At 38.9% G+C, this 18,418-nt stretch overlaps 1 protein-coding gene across 2 annotated transcripts; it reads right to left on the reverse strand.

Moving 5' to 3' along the window:
- Positions 1–1,629: 1,629 nt before the first annotated feature.
- On the reverse strand, positions 1,630–14,953 carry MMP8 (matrix metallopeptidase 8). 2 transcript variants are annotated; one of them, XM_003828379.6, is made up of 10 exons: positions 14,753–14,953; positions 12,428–12,672; positions 11,424–11,572; positions 11,211–11,336; positions 8,205–8,366; positions 6,104–6,221; positions 5,105–5,238; positions 4,390–4,543; positions 3,589–3,692; positions 1,630–3,292 (listed from the first exon to the last, which is right to left on the reverse strand). In XM_003828379.6, the coding sequence occupies exons 1-10, from the start codon at positions 14,852–14,854 to the stop codon at positions 3,183–3,185; spliced, it is 1,404 nt and encodes a 467-aa protein (XP_003828427.1). In that variant the 5' UTR covers positions 14,855–14,953; the 3' UTR covers positions 1,630–3,182. The 2 variants fall into 2 exon arrangements, with proteins under 2 accessions (XP_003828427.1, XP_054950758.1); XM_055094783.2 differs by lacking the exon at positions 14,753–14,953 and adding an exon at positions 12,990–13,022 and having other exon boundaries at positions 1,723–3,292.
- Positions 14,954–18,418: the final 3,465 nt, after the last annotated feature.

Genomic DNA, 18,418 nt, shown 5'->3' on the forward strand with positions numbered 1-18,418 from the left:
GTGTAACTCACTTTGCTCTGACAAAGTGCAAAAGTAATTGTGGTTACTTTTGCACCAACCTAATACAACTTTAAGCATAGACTGTGTGTCTTTTTGCTTTCTTCCCAGAGCATTGAGATGCCATCAAGCCTTCCTGGTCAGCATGAGAGTACAGCCTGGAAGTGTAAAGAAGTTAACACTCTCAGGGAACATCCTCATCCAATGGGGAATGGAAACTGAAGGATGAATGTTCCAGCCTCCTGCTCACTGGAGATGTGAACAACTGGAAGCTGGTCTGCAGGCTTCTCAGAGGCCCCTGGTGGAATTGAGCTTCAATTGCCCATAGCAGAAACCTTGATAACACATAATTGTATTGGCTTTTCCTCATTCTTTGACTCACTCTTCTTGCTACCTCACTCTTGCTTCCTGGCACTGTGTCCTGAAAATATAATTGCACCAATGTCTTGACTTAGGCTTTGCTTTTGAAGAATCTCAACCTAAGAGAAACATGAATCTCATTGTTTAAATTCTAGCTTAGGCAGGGTGGCATGGTGGCTCAAGCCTGTAATCCCAGCACTTTGGGAGGCCGAGGCAGGAGGATCACTTGAGCCCAGGAGTTTGAGACAAGCCTGGGAAACGTAGTGGGACCCCACCTTTACAAAAGAAAATAACTGAGTGTGGTGGTGTGTGCCTGTAGTCCCAGATACTTGAAAGGCTAAGGTTGGGCATTGCTTGAGGCCAGGGGTTTGAGGCTGCAGTGAGTTGTGATTGCACCACTGTACACCAGCCTGGGTGACAGAGCAAGGCCCTGTCTCGAAAATAAATAAATAAGCAAAAAATAAATGAATGCATTCTAAGCTTAGGTCTTTATATCTCTTGTGCCCATTCAAACTATCAATGTAATAGCTGGAAAATACTACATGTTGTCAACAAGATAATTTTTTTAAAAGGAATAACTCTGAATTCTTTATTACACTTCATATTACAGTTTACTGTCTATGACTCTGTCAAATGTGGTTAAAAAATAATATGAGATCAGTTCTCATCTCAAAGATGTATAGATGAGGTTTGAGCCAAGAGTCTATCATAGCCAGCACAACTAGCAGGTGTTCTGAAAAGATAAGACACTCATTTTCATGCCTGCATTTTCCTAAAACTTTCATAACTGACATTATAGAAAGTTTTAGGAAACATGATAGTCTGAAATTGATGCTACTATTAAAAATGGAATATTCAATTCTTATAGATCCTTTTGCATTTGTTACGTTGATATGATGAATTGCTTATACATCTCTCTCACTTTTCTTAGCACAGTCCCTGAAACATAATTAATAGTAGGTAGGTAGTTAATTCTTGCTGAATAAATCAATGAATGGAATGATAATATATACTTGTTTCAGTTTTCTTATTTTGTAAAATAATTTGAGAATAATGTATTAACATACTTGAGGAAATTTTTGAGGACCTCAAATATTTATAAAATATTTCACACACTCTGAAGCAATATCTAAAGTTTATTATCAATATTATAATAATTCTGACACAGGCATTATATATCTGCAAATACATCTAAAATTTGCTATTCCTTTTTATACTTTAGATGAATTATGTGGTAATATTTTAAGAAATTAAAAGCAAATCACAAATCAGTCATTTGAAATAAAAATCTTTAATTTGAACTTATTTAATAGATTATTTTAATTTTTGAACAAGCATAAAGGTGCCAATTTAATTATCTGTGGGATTTAAAAACTTCAACAGAGAAAGAAAATAGGAGGTACTAGTGAGAAATATATTTTACAGTCTACATATTTATTGTATAATAAGCTATATTATATTCTGATAACAGCAAATATAACATTATAATGATTTTGATATCTGGACTCGCTAGACATGGTCCCATAAATCCTATAGTTCTTAACAAAAAAACCCATCCGTTAGCAAACTTACGCATCTAAGCTCAGTTTAATGCAGCTTAATGAGACATTGAATTTTATGCAGCTAACCCAAGTTATCTATAGTGTGTGCCCTCCTGAGTACCCCAGGAAATAGAAGTAAAGAACTGAGGAACATCAGATCCAACTGGCCCATTTGGGTTTGGACTCTAGGAGACAGCAAGGAGGAGGCAGGAGAGGAAGTGGTGGTTCTCTTTTGGCTGCTATCCTGGGAAGATGCCCAGTAGTCCTTAGCAAGGGTTCCACTTCTGCATTCTGTGTTGATTCATTTTCATATGTGTAGATGTACTGTGTTTAGTACCTCATGTCTAGGGTTGCTGTAACAAAGTGTTGCAAACTTGGTGGCTTAAAACAAAGGAAATTTATTCCCTCACAGTTTTGGAGGATAGAAGTCCGAATTCTGCAGGTGTCAGCAGGGTCATGCTTGAAGGCTATTGGAGGGAATCCTTCCTTGCCTCTTCCAAGCTTCTACTGGTGGCTTACAGTCCTTGGAATTCCTTGACTTGGAGATGCGTCACTCCAATCTCTGCCTCTGTCTTCACACGGCCTCCTCCCCTAGGTGTCTTATGTCTCTCTTCTTCTTATAAGAACAACAGTCATAATGGATTTAGGGCCCACCCTAATTCAGTGTGATCTCACCTTAACTTCACTAATTACATCTGCAAAGACCCTGGTAAGCTCACATTCGTAGGTACCTGGGGTTAGAACTTCAACATATCTTTTATGGGGGACACAATTCAAACCACGAAACATATCATCTACATTTCTTTCCAAGGGTAGAAAACAGCACCATATTTTCTGTAAAGGCAAAGGGTACTGTCTAGGTTGTTTATAATCCTTACTTCTACCCAAAATCTAGTTCTAAATTGCATGTAGAAGATATACATAGGACATTTTAAGAAACTGAGGGATGTATGAAGTCAGATAGGCAAGTAATATAACAATAAATCCTAGAAGTCAGATATGTAAGTATTGAAATAGTAAATATTGAGGTGACAAAAAGGCTTACTTTCCTTCTCTTTGATGGAATCACTAATTTAAGATGGAATGTGTAAGAACTGAATAAGCCTCTGCAAATAGTGGAATATTCCAAACATATTTTCACTGAGGACAGGCAGAATGGATACAGTGATGGGAAACAAGGACTTAATATTGAGAAAAGTATAAGCAGGACACAATGTAACGAAAATGCATGCTGAACTTCCCTTCCACATTCTGAAAATGGATACAGCCACATTTGATTTTGCTTCAGCCATATCTACAGTTAAGCCATTTATTGCCTCTTGCAACTCTGGTAACTCTCTGAGCAATAAGGTCAAATGCGTAATATCTTGGTCCACTGAAGAAAAGGAAGAAATCTATAAAAAAAGAGAGATAATTTATTGAATTAGCTTATAGAATATCTCAGATGTCTTCAGTTAGAAAACCCTGCCCCTGTTCCAACATAACATTCAAATGCAAACATGCTATTTAAAAAATTTAAACACCACGTGTGGTGGTTAATGCCTGTAATCCCAGAACTCTGGGAGGCTGAGGTGGGAGGATTGCTTGAGGCCAGGAGTTTGACACTAACCTGGTCAGCATAGTAAGACCCTGTCTCCTCTATAATAAACAAACAAACAATACATTTATTAGGTTTTTTTTTCCTACTTACGTTCTTGCTGGAAAACTGCATCAACTTTACTCTCTATTCCTGGAAAGGCACCTGATATGCTTTTGGGATAACCTGGTTCCATGAATTGTCTTTGGTTATCATATCTGGTAAAAACGAAATGTCATCCGATTTAACACCAATACAGAATATAACGAAAATAATTTTTTTATTGTATATAATTTACAAAGTCTCCTCACACATATTTTTTCATTCAGTTCTCACAATGCTCTGTTTACTAGGATTAAGAATGGTTAATTTCTCTACCTAAAGGTACACATTTATAAAACATATGGGTATCATTAATTCTAAAACAGGCTTGATGGCTGACACACTGTTATTACCCAAAGTAAGCTTATATTTTCAAGGCTTTTACTTAATTGGTATATAGTATAACTCCCTTGTGTGTGTATATAGATATATAAACGTACATAATAGGTTCAACTTGGGAACCAAATTCTGCAGGCTATCTGGATAACATTTGCTTGCATATGTCTGAGTTGAACTCATAAGTGAGAATTAGCTTAAATCTTTCTTTGTATCTCACCCTAGTGCTTTGTTAAGGTTTTCTTTGTTTCTTGATACAGAATCCTCAATACTATTGCATAGACATTTTAATTTTATAAAAATGAAAAATTTCAAAAGCCATGGTAACATCAATCATCCTGTAAAAAAGAATATATTCTCGGTAAAACCTATTAGAGACTACCTAGATTGTTTTAAACCTTCAAATGCTTGAAGGTTTGTAAGCAGGGTAAAGAAACACAGATTTCAACCTATAATTGAAAAAATAGTTTACGTTACCTCCAGAATTGGTCATTTACAAAGAAGTATGTTTTACTTCTGTAGAAAACAGCTGCGTCAATTGCTTGGACACTGCTGGGGAAGCCATAGTTTGCTATATCCTTGGGATAACCTTGCAGAATATCATAGCCACTCAGAGCCCAGTATTGGTTGCCTGTCAATGATTCAGGTTAAGTGTTAAATAAGACTTTTCCATTTTTACAAAATTATATATATATATATATACCACTTCTTGGTCTTGCACATAGGTATGAAAATGGAACAAATAGTCTTTAAAAGATGAAGATGATAAAGTTAAGTTCAGGGGGGCTGTGAGAGCCTTAATGGTTCCCCAGAGCCTATAAAAAATTAAAACTTCTGAGCAAGACATTCAAGGCCCCACAATTGGATGCCTTAGTTTGTGTGACTTTTATGCAGAAACCAAATTACAGCCTTGAGGAGTCTTAGAGAATTGTATCTGGGATGAGGATGAAAGAATGCTAACGACAGTCTAGTGTGGTCTCATTTTGTTGGCGAGAAAACTGAGGGCTGCAAAGCAAATAACCCACTCAGGTTCACACAGTAGTTAGTGGTCCTGATGGGGCCCAACGCTAGTCTTCTGGCAAAAGCCTGGCCAGCTTAATTAGCTCACCATGAACCTGAAAGGGACCACAAAGAAGTCCTGCCCCCTCCCTTCAGGCAGAACTAACATAAGATGAAAACTTTAGTAAGTCACCTTTAAATAGGAAAATGAGGTCTCTGTCAAAATCTTCATAAGCAGCCTGTATACCAGTTGGAAGGGATGGCCAGAATAGAGAAATAAAATTCATTTCGACTCTTTGTAGCTGAGGATGCCTTCTCCAGAAGTACCTAACAGAACATAAGGAAACACACACACACACTTATACATAACAGTCTAAGTAGGCAGTTCCTGTGACTTTTAGGCTAGTGATGGTCCTTGTAGGATTGCTGGGAGAATATAACAATCGAACGAATGCAAAGTTCCTAGCACAGTGACCAGCACATGGCTAAGCTTTATAGTGATATTGTCCATCTGGCGAGTACTTCACAGCTTTCAGGGAAGGTTATGGGAGTGATCTTATTTGATTACATTTGGCATTGTCCTGCCTTGGACATTGAAAAATCTTACTTTGTAGTATCTTTCATTATTGCTCCCACTAAATGCTGTGAACATATTGATAAAAGCAACAGCTCGTACCCTTAGCCTGTGATTGCACACTCACAAAATAGCCAATGGACAAATAAAAATTTCGCTCAGTTTGATGATTTGCTGCACAGCTAGCTAAGCGCAGGTTCCATTTACTTGACTGATTTTGGATGGAACTGGATGGTGCTTTGGTGTTTCAGCTATGGGGTTCCCAAGCAGCTGTAGCCCATGTCTGTTTACATCACCAAAGGCATCTGAATGTTTGCGAATGTTTTCGTGTTTCTTTTTTTCTCCTGGATGTTTTGAGTTATCCAGAAAATACTCAATTGCATAAATTCAGTATAGACACAAAAATGGTACAAATAGTCTTTAAATGACGAAGATGATAAAGTTAAGCTCAGGGGGCTATGATAATCCTAGTGGTGCCCCAGAACCTATAAAAAATTCCGATGAGAAGCACAAGTATAGAATTCAAGGAAAAGGTGACTAACGTGTGACTTAATTTGAATCCAGTTTTAAGGTATGTCAGTAAGAGGAATCAAAGGAAGAAATATTTCAATTTTATACCTGTCTTTAAAGAAAAGTATTTCCCCACGGAGTGTGGTGATAGCATCAAATGTCAAACTGGGGTCACAGGGTTTGGGTGTACTTGGTCCAGTAGGTTGGATAGGGTTGCTTGAAAGTCCTGAAAAAAAAAAAAAAAGGTCTTTCTTATGAGAGTGAGTCCGGTGTGACTCTTGGGTACATCAGAGACTTCTCAGAAAGGTGAAGGGTCTTCATGTGAAGGTAAGTGCTACCAGACTATACCTTAAAGTATTAAAGTAATTGTATATTTCATCCTTTTAAAGTTTTTGTTTCTTTAATAAGAGTAATGATGGTTTTCAGGGTAAGTTCCAGGTCAAGCTGTGAAGTAAAGAAATTTGAATTCTATGCTCCTTCCTTCCCTTTTAAATTCTAAACTAATTCTTCTCTGACTTTTCGGTTCCTCTTTCTGCTTTTTTGGTCACTCAGTATCTATTGCCTCTCTCCTCACCAAAATCCACTTTCAGGAAAGAATGATATTAGTCTTTTACCCTATAGCATACATCTAAGTCAAATTTTAGCAATATTTTTTCTATAAGTATTTGAATTTTCATGTGTTTTCTCACTGTGGAATGAAAGGCTATAATAATAGTTAAGATAAAAACATTGGTGAACAAAATAAGGGGGTGTTGTTGGGGTGGGCAGGAGGAAGAAATTGGGGAATAGAGGCAGTTAGGATAGGCTCAACATTTCTGAAATATCTACAATCACAAAAAAGTTTCCTGGTTGTGGCACCCTGGCATGCTTGCTTGATTTTATAGTGCCGTCCCACCAGAGACAGAAAACGGCTTTCCCCAATTCCACTCCACTCTGTTCCACTCCATTCAATTATATTTCACTCCAACCCACTATTCCATTCCATTCCACACTTTTTTAGAGAGCAGTAAATCCCTTATTGGTTTCTTGTTTTTATTCACAGCCAACTAGGGAACAGAAGGGCAAGCGTGAAGAGAGATGTAATGGTCTTATCCAGGCAATATGGCAAAAGGCCCCTATACTTATCCTTGAAATGTATCAGTGATGCCTTAAAAAAGTTTCTTTTTTTCTCTCCATACTCCACTACCATTCCCTTTCTTCTTCTTGAAAAATGCCTTGCTTTGTTTATATACATTTTAAATTTACATAGACTTATATATTGTGTAATTTAATTAATACATTGTGCAATATATCTCATTCTGTTTCTTTTTCACAAAGTACGAAGTTTTAAAGACCCATCTGTACTGTTGCCATATGTGCATCTAGTACCATGTTTCTCCCTGCTGCACATCACTTCATGGTGTGCAGCTACCACATTTTATCTGTATAGTCTTCTCCTAATAGACCCCCAGGTGTCTTCTAACTTCCATTACCACAAACAAGACTGCAGTGAACATCTTTGGCATGATTTGTACATGTCCCCTTATGGATCTACATGAGAATTTCTTTGATAGATACATCTGGGAGCAGGATTGCTGTAGGAAAAAGAATAGTCATGTCTTTTTAGAATATTTAAAATTGGGGCCAGGTGCAATGGCTCACGCCTGTAATCCCAGCATTTTGGGAGGCTGAGGTGGGCAGATCACTCGAGGTCAGGAGTTCAAGACCAGCCTGGTCATTGTGGTGAAATCACCTCTCTACTGAAAATACAAAAATTAGCCAAGTGTGGTAGTGGGCATCTGTAATCTCAGCTACTTGAGAGGCTGAGGCAGGAGAATTGCTTGAACTTGGGAGGCAGAGGTTGCAGTGAGCCAGGATCGCGTCACTGCACTCCAGCCTGGGCAACAGAGTGAGACTCCATCCCCCCCCCCAAAAAAATTTAAAATTGGAAATTTGGAAAGCCTAAAAAAGAAGAAAAAAATCCCCACCATCCGAAGACAATAACTGGGAAGCACTGTAGTGCATTTCTTCTTAAACTTTTTTTCTTTTAGAGCAGCAATAGAGGCTCAGCCCCTCACACCTTCTTTGTTAATGCTATATTACTGGGGAAATTCAGAGTTCAGTTTTATGGAAACTGCAGAAGTGCAAAGGAAGAGATATTCAGATCCTGGGAGTGTTCGCCTATTCCCAGGTCCCACCATGTACTATGACTCTCTTGAGAAGACCTTACCATAGATGGCCTGAATGCCATCGATGTCATCTTGAGGGAGTGAGTAGTTGCTGGTTTCCCTGAAAGCATAGTTGGGATACATCAAGGCACCAGGGTCAGAGGAGTGAGCGAGCCCCAAAGAATGGCCAAATTCATGAGCAGCAACAAGAAACAAGTTGTAATCTGAAATGCAAACACGGGTGGTAAACAGCTCAGTGTGGATCCCAGGGTGGCAGAAACATGATCTCAAGGAATGCAACCTCCAAGTCAAAACTGCTCAGGGAAATAGCCCTTCCCATGGCTGTCTTTTTCATCTTTCTTTCAGATACCTGAGAAAGTGGACATTGAGAAGAATCAAGATAGTGGTCATAGATGGCGACTAGGTGAGTATGAACTTCTTATAAACTCTTAGAACCCAGAAAAGCTGCATTTATTCCAATTCTCACATTTTACAAATGTGCATCTGAGACTTGGAGAAGTAATGGCAGAGCCATCATGACTTTGGGAACCCTTCTTCTCTTGCGTTCCCACAATCACCATCTCCACTGTCCCAGACACTCAGCCTCACGAGTAGAGTCCCTGTGAGCAAGTAGTTAGAAGAGAAGCCAGCCCAGCAGTGGAGCAGCCTCAGATGGAGGGCTGGCTCATGTTGGCTCGCTCATCACCCACAGCTTAGCACCAGCTCTTCTCTGTTTCTGAGCTTTCTAAGATGCTCTAGGAATTCTCTACTGGAGAGAGACAAATCCTACCCTTATTGTTCTCTTTCTCCATGTTTTAACTTCCATGAGCATAGTGCCGTTCACAACTGGAAACTTAAAACCTTCCCAGGATCTCACTTCCTATCAAATAAAGCCCAACCTCTTTTGCCTGGCCTTCAAGACCTCCTCCACTTGGCTCCAGCAGATATTTGAGTGCTTGCCTTTTAACGTGAATCCTTCAGTCCAGCCAGTCTACATGCTGCCTCACAAACACACTGATGCATTTTTGTATATGCCTACTTTAAAAAAAAGCCATAATTGTAGAGTACCTACAACATACTAGGCAATCTAATGTTATGCAATCCTCATAACGTTTTTCTGAAGTTTTATTAACAATATTTTTATAGTAAAGTGACTGATGCCCATAGATTTTGAATAGCTGGTACTTGGTCCCTCAACTAGTAAGTGACAGATTGGGGTCAAACCCAGGTATAATGGCAAGATCCATGCTCTTACTGCAGTGTTCAACTTCCTGTTGATAATTAGCCTGCTAAAATTCTACCCATGCTCTAAGAATTGTTTCTTATCATTACATCCTTTTCATTATGCACTCATGAGTGCATTTCAGAAAAATATCTTTGAATGCTTGGAATACTGTGAAAGGAACTGTGGGCAATTTGTTGTGGTTCTCTGCTCTACAGGGAGTGCATAGTCTAGAAGAGGAGAGATGTGTGCAAACAACTTGAAAGCACACAGTGAGTGATGACAGAGAAGGAGATACAAAAGCTGTCAGAATTCTGCAGAGGAAGTTCTCATTTCCAGGACAAGGCAAGACAGAAGGTGGCCTTTGACATACATAGCATGGCAAGATGAGAGAGATTTTAAAAGGTGGTGCTTGGGGCATGGGAACGAGTATTTCAGGGAGAGGAAGCAATTCAAGCAAATGTGAGGAAGATGAAAAGCATAGGGTGTGACCTAGAAACAGTGAATGTACAATGTGGGTGTTAGCCCGATGTGAATGGTATACGTGAAATAAGAAGACAAGCCAAGAAAGACAAGGATGAACAAGCACCAAGAGCCTTCAATACCAAGTGGAAGTATTTGGACCTTATTTGGTGCAGAATGTGTAAACATTGAAACTTTTAAGCATGAGAGTGATGTGATCCAAGATGGGCTTCCAAAAACAAACCCTGCTGCAATGGTAGGAAAAATTAGAGGGAGCACAGACTGGAGATGGAGAGTCCAGTTAGGAATCTAGATCATTCGTTCAGGTAAGAGGTAATGATTATCTGAACTGGTGAGGAGGGCAACAGAGAATGGAGAGGAGCTGAGGGTTATTACCTATCTTTGGCTACACACAGCTCCTAGTATATGGACTTAGGTAGAATAGACCCTCGTAACATACCCATGTTGAGAAAATGGCAGGAGGAACAGGTGCCAAGCAAAGGTAAAAGGTGACTTTCTGATTATTTTCTAAAAGTGCTCTCTGGCATATTGTTACCCCATATTTTGTGAAGTACCACATGGTCTGGGTATACCTGTCCTCAGCCTCATTTCTTCCCTTCAAGCAGCCCAGTCCTTCTTAATAGGAGCCTTCTCCTGAAAGGAGTGGCTTGCTGCACAGAAGCATACCACTGAAAAAGAGCTCCAAGAAGATGAACTAACTAGATGAGAGGGAAGGTGTCTCTTCTTTTCTCAATAGACTAATTTCTAATTATAGAAATTAAAATTTTTAAATGAATTTCCAAAAAATGGAAAAACAGGCTAATTTCTAATTATAGAAATTATAATTTCTAAATGAATTTCCAAAAATGGAAAAATAGGCTCTTTTCAAACATCACTAAATTTGGGAATATTAAAATAAAGATATTCTAAAGCAGTATCTGTAAAGAACCAGATAGCAAATATTTTAGGCTTTGTAAGCCAAATGATCTATGTTGCAATTACTCAGCTTGCCATTGTAGAGTGAAAGCAGCCATTTATGATATAGAAACAAATAAATGTGGCCCTGTTTCAATAAAACTTTATTTATACAGACAGGGGTCAGGCAGGATTTGGCCGTAGTCTGTAGTTTTCTGATCTCTGACTTAAGAAGTAAGGTCAGTAATCAGATTCAGCATGTCTTTTTCTTTCTTTTTTTTTTTAAAAAAACCCAAATTGACTTAGTATCATGAGGTAGCAAAAATTTCAAATGATCACTTTTTGTGAGTTTGAAATATTATGTTACCTTTATTATGTGTGTGTGTATGTGTGTGTGTGTGTGTGTGTATTCTAATCTGTAAAAGGTTAATTCAGAAGCTGTGTGTGGACATAATCTTGATTAACTTACTTGCGGAGGTGTCGGTCCATGTTTCTTCGGCATCAAAATGAGCATCTCCTCCAATACCTTGGCCTGGCTGAAAGGCATGAGCAAGGATTCCATTGGGTCCATCAAATGGAGAATTGTCACCGTGATCTGAAATAAGAACATTTGTATTAGATCCTTGCCAAGTTTCAGGTTAGCCAAAGAAAGCAAAACTGAGCATGACTGCTTTGTACCTACCTCTTTGGTAAAAAGCGATGTTGATATCTGCCTCTCCCTGTGAGATCCTGGTGAAGATGAGAGGTGATGCAACACTCCAGAGTTTAAAGGCATCCTTGATAGCTCTTTCTACCTCAGCCTCTGACAGCTGTGGGGTATAGTTTCGAATCCTTCAAAATGAGAGGATGTATGAAGAGTTAAATGCTATTTAGAACAGTAGTCCATCAACTGATGAGTTGTTCTGTTTTGAAGTGAGTTGCATCATGGTGTGCTACCACTGGAGAGGATAAGGAGGGAGTGCAGGTCTCAGGGTGGGGGACAGATGTGGGTTCTGAACAAGTTAATACATGTCTTTAAACCTCAGTTTCCTATTCATAAAATGAGGATACTAATATTTATAATTTCTAAATGAATTTCCAAAAATGGAAAAATAGGCTCTTTTCAAACATCACTAAATTTGGGAATATTAAAATAAAGATATTCTAAAGCAGTATCTGTAAAGAACCAGATAGCAAATATTTTAGGCTTTGTAAGCCAAATGATCTATGTTGCAATTACTCAGCTTGCCATTGTAGAGTGAAAGCAGCCATCCCTCTCATAGGGCTGCTGTGGGGATTAAATACATATAAAGCATTTAGTTCATTACTTGTCAAATAGTAATAATATTCCACAAATATTAGATATTATTATTATTATTAAGATGTATGAAAGGAGGGACTTGACTCTCTCCAGCAATGATTAAGCCTTTGTTGGGTCCTAAAGTAAGTGCTTAGAGAGACAGCCTAACATTGCTGTAGTCCTCTTTAGATTGTTGGAGAAGGAAGACTAAAACGGGAAGCCTTGGAGTGGAAAGAACCCACGGTATCTCAACATCTTCATTCTCATATTCATTCACTACTCACACTCTACAAAGGCAGGGATATTTATCTACTTGTTCCTAGTGTATCCCAAGAACAGTGTCTGTCATATAAGAGCCCAGTCCATACTGGATGAATGAGTGTATCCTGAAACCCTAGAGATATCACCTGTAGGTCAAGTTAGTGCGTTCCCACTTGGGGTTTCCTGGGGTTAACATAAAACCACCACTGTCAGGCACTCCACAGCGAGGCTTTTTCATCATGTCCAGAGTTTCCTCATTTGGCTTCCCCGTCACATTCAACCCAAAAAATCGCTGCATTTCTTTAAGCTTTTCAATGATCACATTAGTGCCATTCTTCCTTGTAGACTGATACTGGTTGCTTGGTAATTGGTAGAACTTTTCCAGGTAGTCCTGGACAAAGACAAGCACATAGGGGTCTTGCTGTGAAAGGACCTCCAGTTCTCTGGTCATTTCGCAACCCTTTCTAAGTTACTACAGAGGTCTGATAACTTGACAGCCACAGGAACAATAACACAAATTAATTTGTAGGTTGGCTTTGAGAGAACAACGCTTTTTAGAAAGAACAGTTCCTCCACTCAGTGCTCCAGTTACTGGTTATGCATAAAAAAGGGTGTCTCATAAGGGATGAGGATCACATCACACAGGCAAAGTGCTACTCTACAGTCAGGAGACTGTCTTCTTGTTTTTACAAAAAAATTAGGACTAACATTAATTGACTTCTCTTGAGGTATTTGTTGCATCAGTGCAGTTCCTCTTTTTTATCCTCTTCACTACTGTAGAAAAGGCTTATTTATTCTGCTGAACAAACGGAAGCACAGAGAATTAAGGAATTTTCCAAGTGATGATTCAGATTTTAACTCACCATGTTGCCTCTCAAATGAGAACTGATAATTTCAAAATAATTTCAAATATCTTTTAGGGGAACAGCAATATCATTGATATTAGCATTTTATTCACCAAAGTAACTCTTTGGAAGTGTTAAATTTAGTCAAAATCCAAAGAGTTTAGCCTAAAAATTACCTATTTTAGGTTTGGCTTAAAAGTTTCTTCATACATAGTGAAATGTAACCTAACTAGACCTCATGCTGCCTGTGAACACCTGGCACCTTGTCAGTGTCTTAGTCCATTTTCTGTTGCTATAACAGAATATCTGAAGCTGGGTAACTTATACATAAAAGGGGCTGATTTTCTCTCACAATTCTGGAGGCTGGGAAGTCCAAGATCAGGTGGCTGCATCTGGTTGGCTTCTGAGATGGCCTTGTGCTGTGTCATAACATGGCAGAGAAACGAAAGGGGAGCAAGCATGTGTGAAAAGGGGCAAAACACAAAGGGCAGCCCCTCTTTATAATACCCATTCTATTCATTACTAATCCAGTTCTGCAAGAGCCGGAACCCACTCCAGCGAAAATTAACCCAGTCACACAAGAGTGTCATTAATCTTTCTTAATGACCTAAGTACTTGTTAAAGGACCCACTGTCACATGGGCTACTAAATCTTTAACACATAAATTCAAGGGACATACTCTAACCACAGCAGTAGGTGACACTGACCAGATCACACGCTTTGGAATCAGACAGGCCTGGGTTCAAATCTTAACTCTGCCATGAATTAACTGTGAGCACTTGGCCACATTATTTATCTGATTTAAGATATTTTTGTCTCTGAAATGAAAATAATAATGCTCCAATAAGGTTCTTGTGAGGATTAAATGAGATATTTGTGAAATGTGTAGCAGTTGCCTTGCATAGAATAAGCACTTAATGGACTTTACATTAACCGGGGGGTTACAATTAAGAGATAACCTCTTAATAATAATAATGCTTTCTCCAAACTATAATGCTAAGAAAACTGTGCATGAGAGATTTGTGACAGAATTCCCTTGTGTTTCTTAAAAATTTGGGTTCACTTTCAGACTGTGAAACAATGGAAAAAAACTATTGGTTCTGCTTTTATAATGCTTCCAAGAGTTTATAAACAGTCCACAATCTGAGGCTGGGAAATATGATTTTACTGTGTACTGATTTCTAGTTCATTGTAATCTATCATCCTCACATTATTTTCCATATCTGGAATTTTTGGCGGCAAAGAAAATGCCTGTATGGAAGCACCAGACATATAATAACTTGATTGCAGATATCCTGGAAGGAAAAACCTTAGGTAAATGAGAAAGAAAATGATACCATTTTATAAACAAAACCATTTCTTCTACAAAAGTTTCCCAACTAGGGGTAACTCCACAGCAGTATTTTCCCAGCCTTTAAAGAATTCAGCTTGTTTTCATGTCCGGCTTTTAGAAGGCCTAGTCCTTACCAGCTTGGAACCCTCCAAATCACTAAAAGGAGATGTTCAATCTCAAACTAATCACCCAAATAATTTCTTTCAGGCTCTTTTAATTAACAAGAGAAGACAACCCACACTATTTCCTAATAATTAGCAAATCAACCATCACCTAACTGATAGTTCATTTACCTGAACAATTTTTGTATTTTTCTCTTTAGAAGATACAGGAAAGGCCTTGGAAATCTGCACATGGAGTAAGAGCAGAAATGGAAGCGTCTTCAGGGAGAACATGATCTTCTCTTCAAACTCTACCCCTCCTGGATTTCTTTCTGTCCCTCTGGGTAGGGCCCTTCCCTGGCGAGCACCCTGAGGTTCACAGCATCATGTGTCACTCACAGCTCTCTTGCAGTCCTCTTTAAAGCCATGTCTTAAACAATTGCTGCATCAGGAATATGAAGCAACATAGGTTAATTACACTCTGACAGTTTTGCAATTTTATAATGTGATTTAGTACCCCCAAATGGGGGAGTCTTTCAACAGTCTTTCAAACCAACTTTCTACTCTTTGCTTTAGGATGTTTTAGTTATTTCCTTTTACAAAATTGGTCGAGGAAAAGGAACAAGGGACTAATCCTGAAGTTATGTGGATACATTTTTTGATTATGTAAGATGTTGAGGTTGAATTAACTTATGCAGGGGAATATTTTGAGGTTTGTGGTAGATATCTTGGGACCAAGGAGCCCAACTAGAGAATCTCTGTACTTATTCTCCCTCACTGTATGTGGAGAGAATGAGTGACTGTGTTATTACAAAGCAGGCTTTGTATGGGGCCTAGAGCTGCTTCTGGAGGATGTGGTTTGGTATCTATGTATTAGAAAATCCCTAGTCTATAAGCTAGACTTTCTATGGAAAAGATAAAGAGAACAATACTGATGATGATAATAATGAACATTTGCTAAAAAATTATGATTGCCCAGACATTTGTACTGTGTTCCATGTATTACCCCAATCCATCTTCATATAGCCTTGGGAGGGAGATGCTATTACTATCTCCATTTTACAGATGAAATCAAATCCAGAGACATTTAGATGACCTGTTTAAGTTACAAGTTTAGCTTGTGGAGGGGCCAGGATTCAACCCCAGAGGGTATGTTTAGACAGACTGAGCTGGGAGCTACTATAGGCTCTGCATAGTAGTCTCCCACTTGAGTCTCTGGCTGGGCCATAGTGGAGCAGCAGTTCTAGGCCTTCAACAGCTGGATACTTTGGCTTATATTCACAGGCAGAAGACAAGGGAGAGGGAGAATGAGATGTTGTACATCTTCAAGGAGTAAGACACTGAGAGATTTCCAGGCAATACGGCTACATAGGAGACTGTTTGTCAGAGGCCCCTGGGCATGCTTTTCAAATCACGTAACCTGGTCCCACTTATTCTGAGTCCACATGCATGTAGTTTGTTATCATACACAGTCTTTGTGAATACTCATTTACATATATGCATACATATTTGGTAAAGGCAGGTATTCTTGTGTATAAATGCATGTGACTACATGTATGATACATAGCATGTATTAATATGTAAAGAGTGTATTTGAGATGTTATGATAAGGAGTTCAGATCTTTCCTGAGGTCACTTAGGAACTTTGAAAATGATCCAAAGAAAGGTGTCTTGGGTTAGAACATATCTGGACAGCAGATTAATGTTAATGACGTATATTCCTACATTCATTCAGTAAACATTTCCTGTCATCTACTACATGCCACATGCTGTGATGGGTGCTAGAGTATTGGAGATAAATTGATAGAGGTTTGGATAAAATGCTGTGGGTGTCTGGAGGAAAGAGCAGTGGTGTGGAGGGAGTGAAATCAAGGAAGGCTTCATGAGGGAGGTGGAATTTGAACCGGATCATGAAGAGGTAGAATGTAGACATGCAGAGATGTAGCAACCCATTCTTTGTATTAATATAAATGTGACAGCTTCCTGCCAAATTGTTCAAAGATCACGGTCATGTTCATCCTCCTTGAGTTCATGGCTTAATGTGGCTTTCTTTACATTAGGTCTTCAGTGAAAAAATGCTTTTTCCTCCATGAAAATGCCTTAACATCGGTCTAACTCTATGTTGAGTTATTTTGATGCAATGGCTTGCTTACAAGGTTTATAAATGTACTTTCTTCTGAACATAACAGCAAGTGATTTAGTTGAGAATCTAAAACTTCGGTAAACTTAGTTTTTGGTGTTTGGGTAAATGCTATGTTAAAAAATTGAACCGTTGGGTCTGGATCCCCCCAACAGGCCCGGCCTGGTGCAGTAGTGGAGAAGGCTATACTGCATTTGCTTTCAGGGCTCCAGCTTGTGCCTTCTGAATCCTTTCTCCACACCTGACCACTGTCTACCTCCGTGGTGTCTGTGCCTCACCTGCTTCTGGTCCCTGGGACTGAGTTCTTTCAGGCTCTCTCCCCCCAAAATCAAATCAGTCATTTACACTTCAGTGTGAACAGGAGTTGTTCGCCTGTTGAGTAGATATCTTGCTAGAAAAAACAAACAAACAAGCCAACAAAATTTTAAAAATGAAGGTATTGTTCATTATAACATGAGTTTCAGGGCAAGTTAAGAAGATGAAAGAAATTTAGTTTGCCCAGAAAACTCACAAGGCAATGTAGGCTCTTTCTGCCTCTCTAATACTAGCCTCCCTCCTGCCCCTTCGGCAGCAGCCTATTCTCATAAGGATAAGGATATTCTTATAAGGATAAGGATATAGATGTGTGTTCTACAGCAACATAGCAGGTGTATTTTTATAGTTCAGTTTTGCTTTCTAGGCCTGAGGAGATGACACAGATTGCATAGATATAGTCTATTTGTTTTTTAGTTATAAAATAAAGGATGAGTTGAACCAGCTGGGGTGAGCACATGTGCCTGAATCTTGAATGATGAGTAGGAGTTGCCAATGGGGAATGTGATCCAGTAGAAGGAACAGCGTCCACTAAGCACAGAATTATACCCAGTGAAGCCATGGCTCATTTGATTCACATAAGCCAAGGCAAAATGTCCTCAGCTTCATGCCTTTCTGAACTCTCATGATCAGAATGGATGTCCATATACCCTGATCAAGTTAACAGAATAATTGTTGGGGCCAGTTGTGGTGAAAGGTAAAGAGCATTTGGGTGGAAATTAAATTTACTGGGTTCAAATTACAGTCCTGCCACTTCCCACTTATGCAACTTTTGGCAAATCTAAGTTCTTCTGAGGTTCAATTTCCACACCTGTGAAACTAGTGCATTAACATCTCCCTCATAGGGCATCCAGGGTATTAGATGAGATCATACATGGAAAAAGTCTGTGTAAACCCTTCACTGTGGTGTCCTCTTTGTATTATGAATGTGGTGAAATTATAGCCACATTAGTTCATGTGTCCGTTCTGTGAATGAGTTAGAAATGCTGAAAATTTCTTCTTTTCCAGAAAGAGAAGTGCTTCTAAGTTAAGCCACCAAGTGAAGTAACTTCCATGGAGCTTCCTTTAGTAGCCAGTGTTCAAGTTCAGCCAGGGAACATATGTGTGTGACTCACATCCTTTGCACAGAGTATAAATGCATACACTCAGATCTCACAAGTCATTATGGACTAATCACTGTGCTAAGTCTTAGATATTCAGCATCTATTACCTTCCTTAAGCTTCATAACAACCCAGAGAAGTGGGAGTTATTATCCCCATTTTAAAGAAGAAAACAGATTCAGAGATATGATTCAAATTTACCTTTTCATTGACTCTTCCTAAAATCTCCTTCGTTCTCTCAATGAGGAAAAAATTTTTAAAAGCGATTATTCTCAGTCTTGGCACTACATCAGAATCTATATTAA

This window comes from Pan paniscus, chromosome 9 (assembly GCF_029289425.2).
Source record: "Pan paniscus chromosome 9, NHGRI_mPanPan1-v2.0_pri, whole genome shotgun sequence".
NCBI lineage: Eukaryota > Metazoa > Chordata > Mammalia > Primates > Hominidae > Pan > Pan paniscus.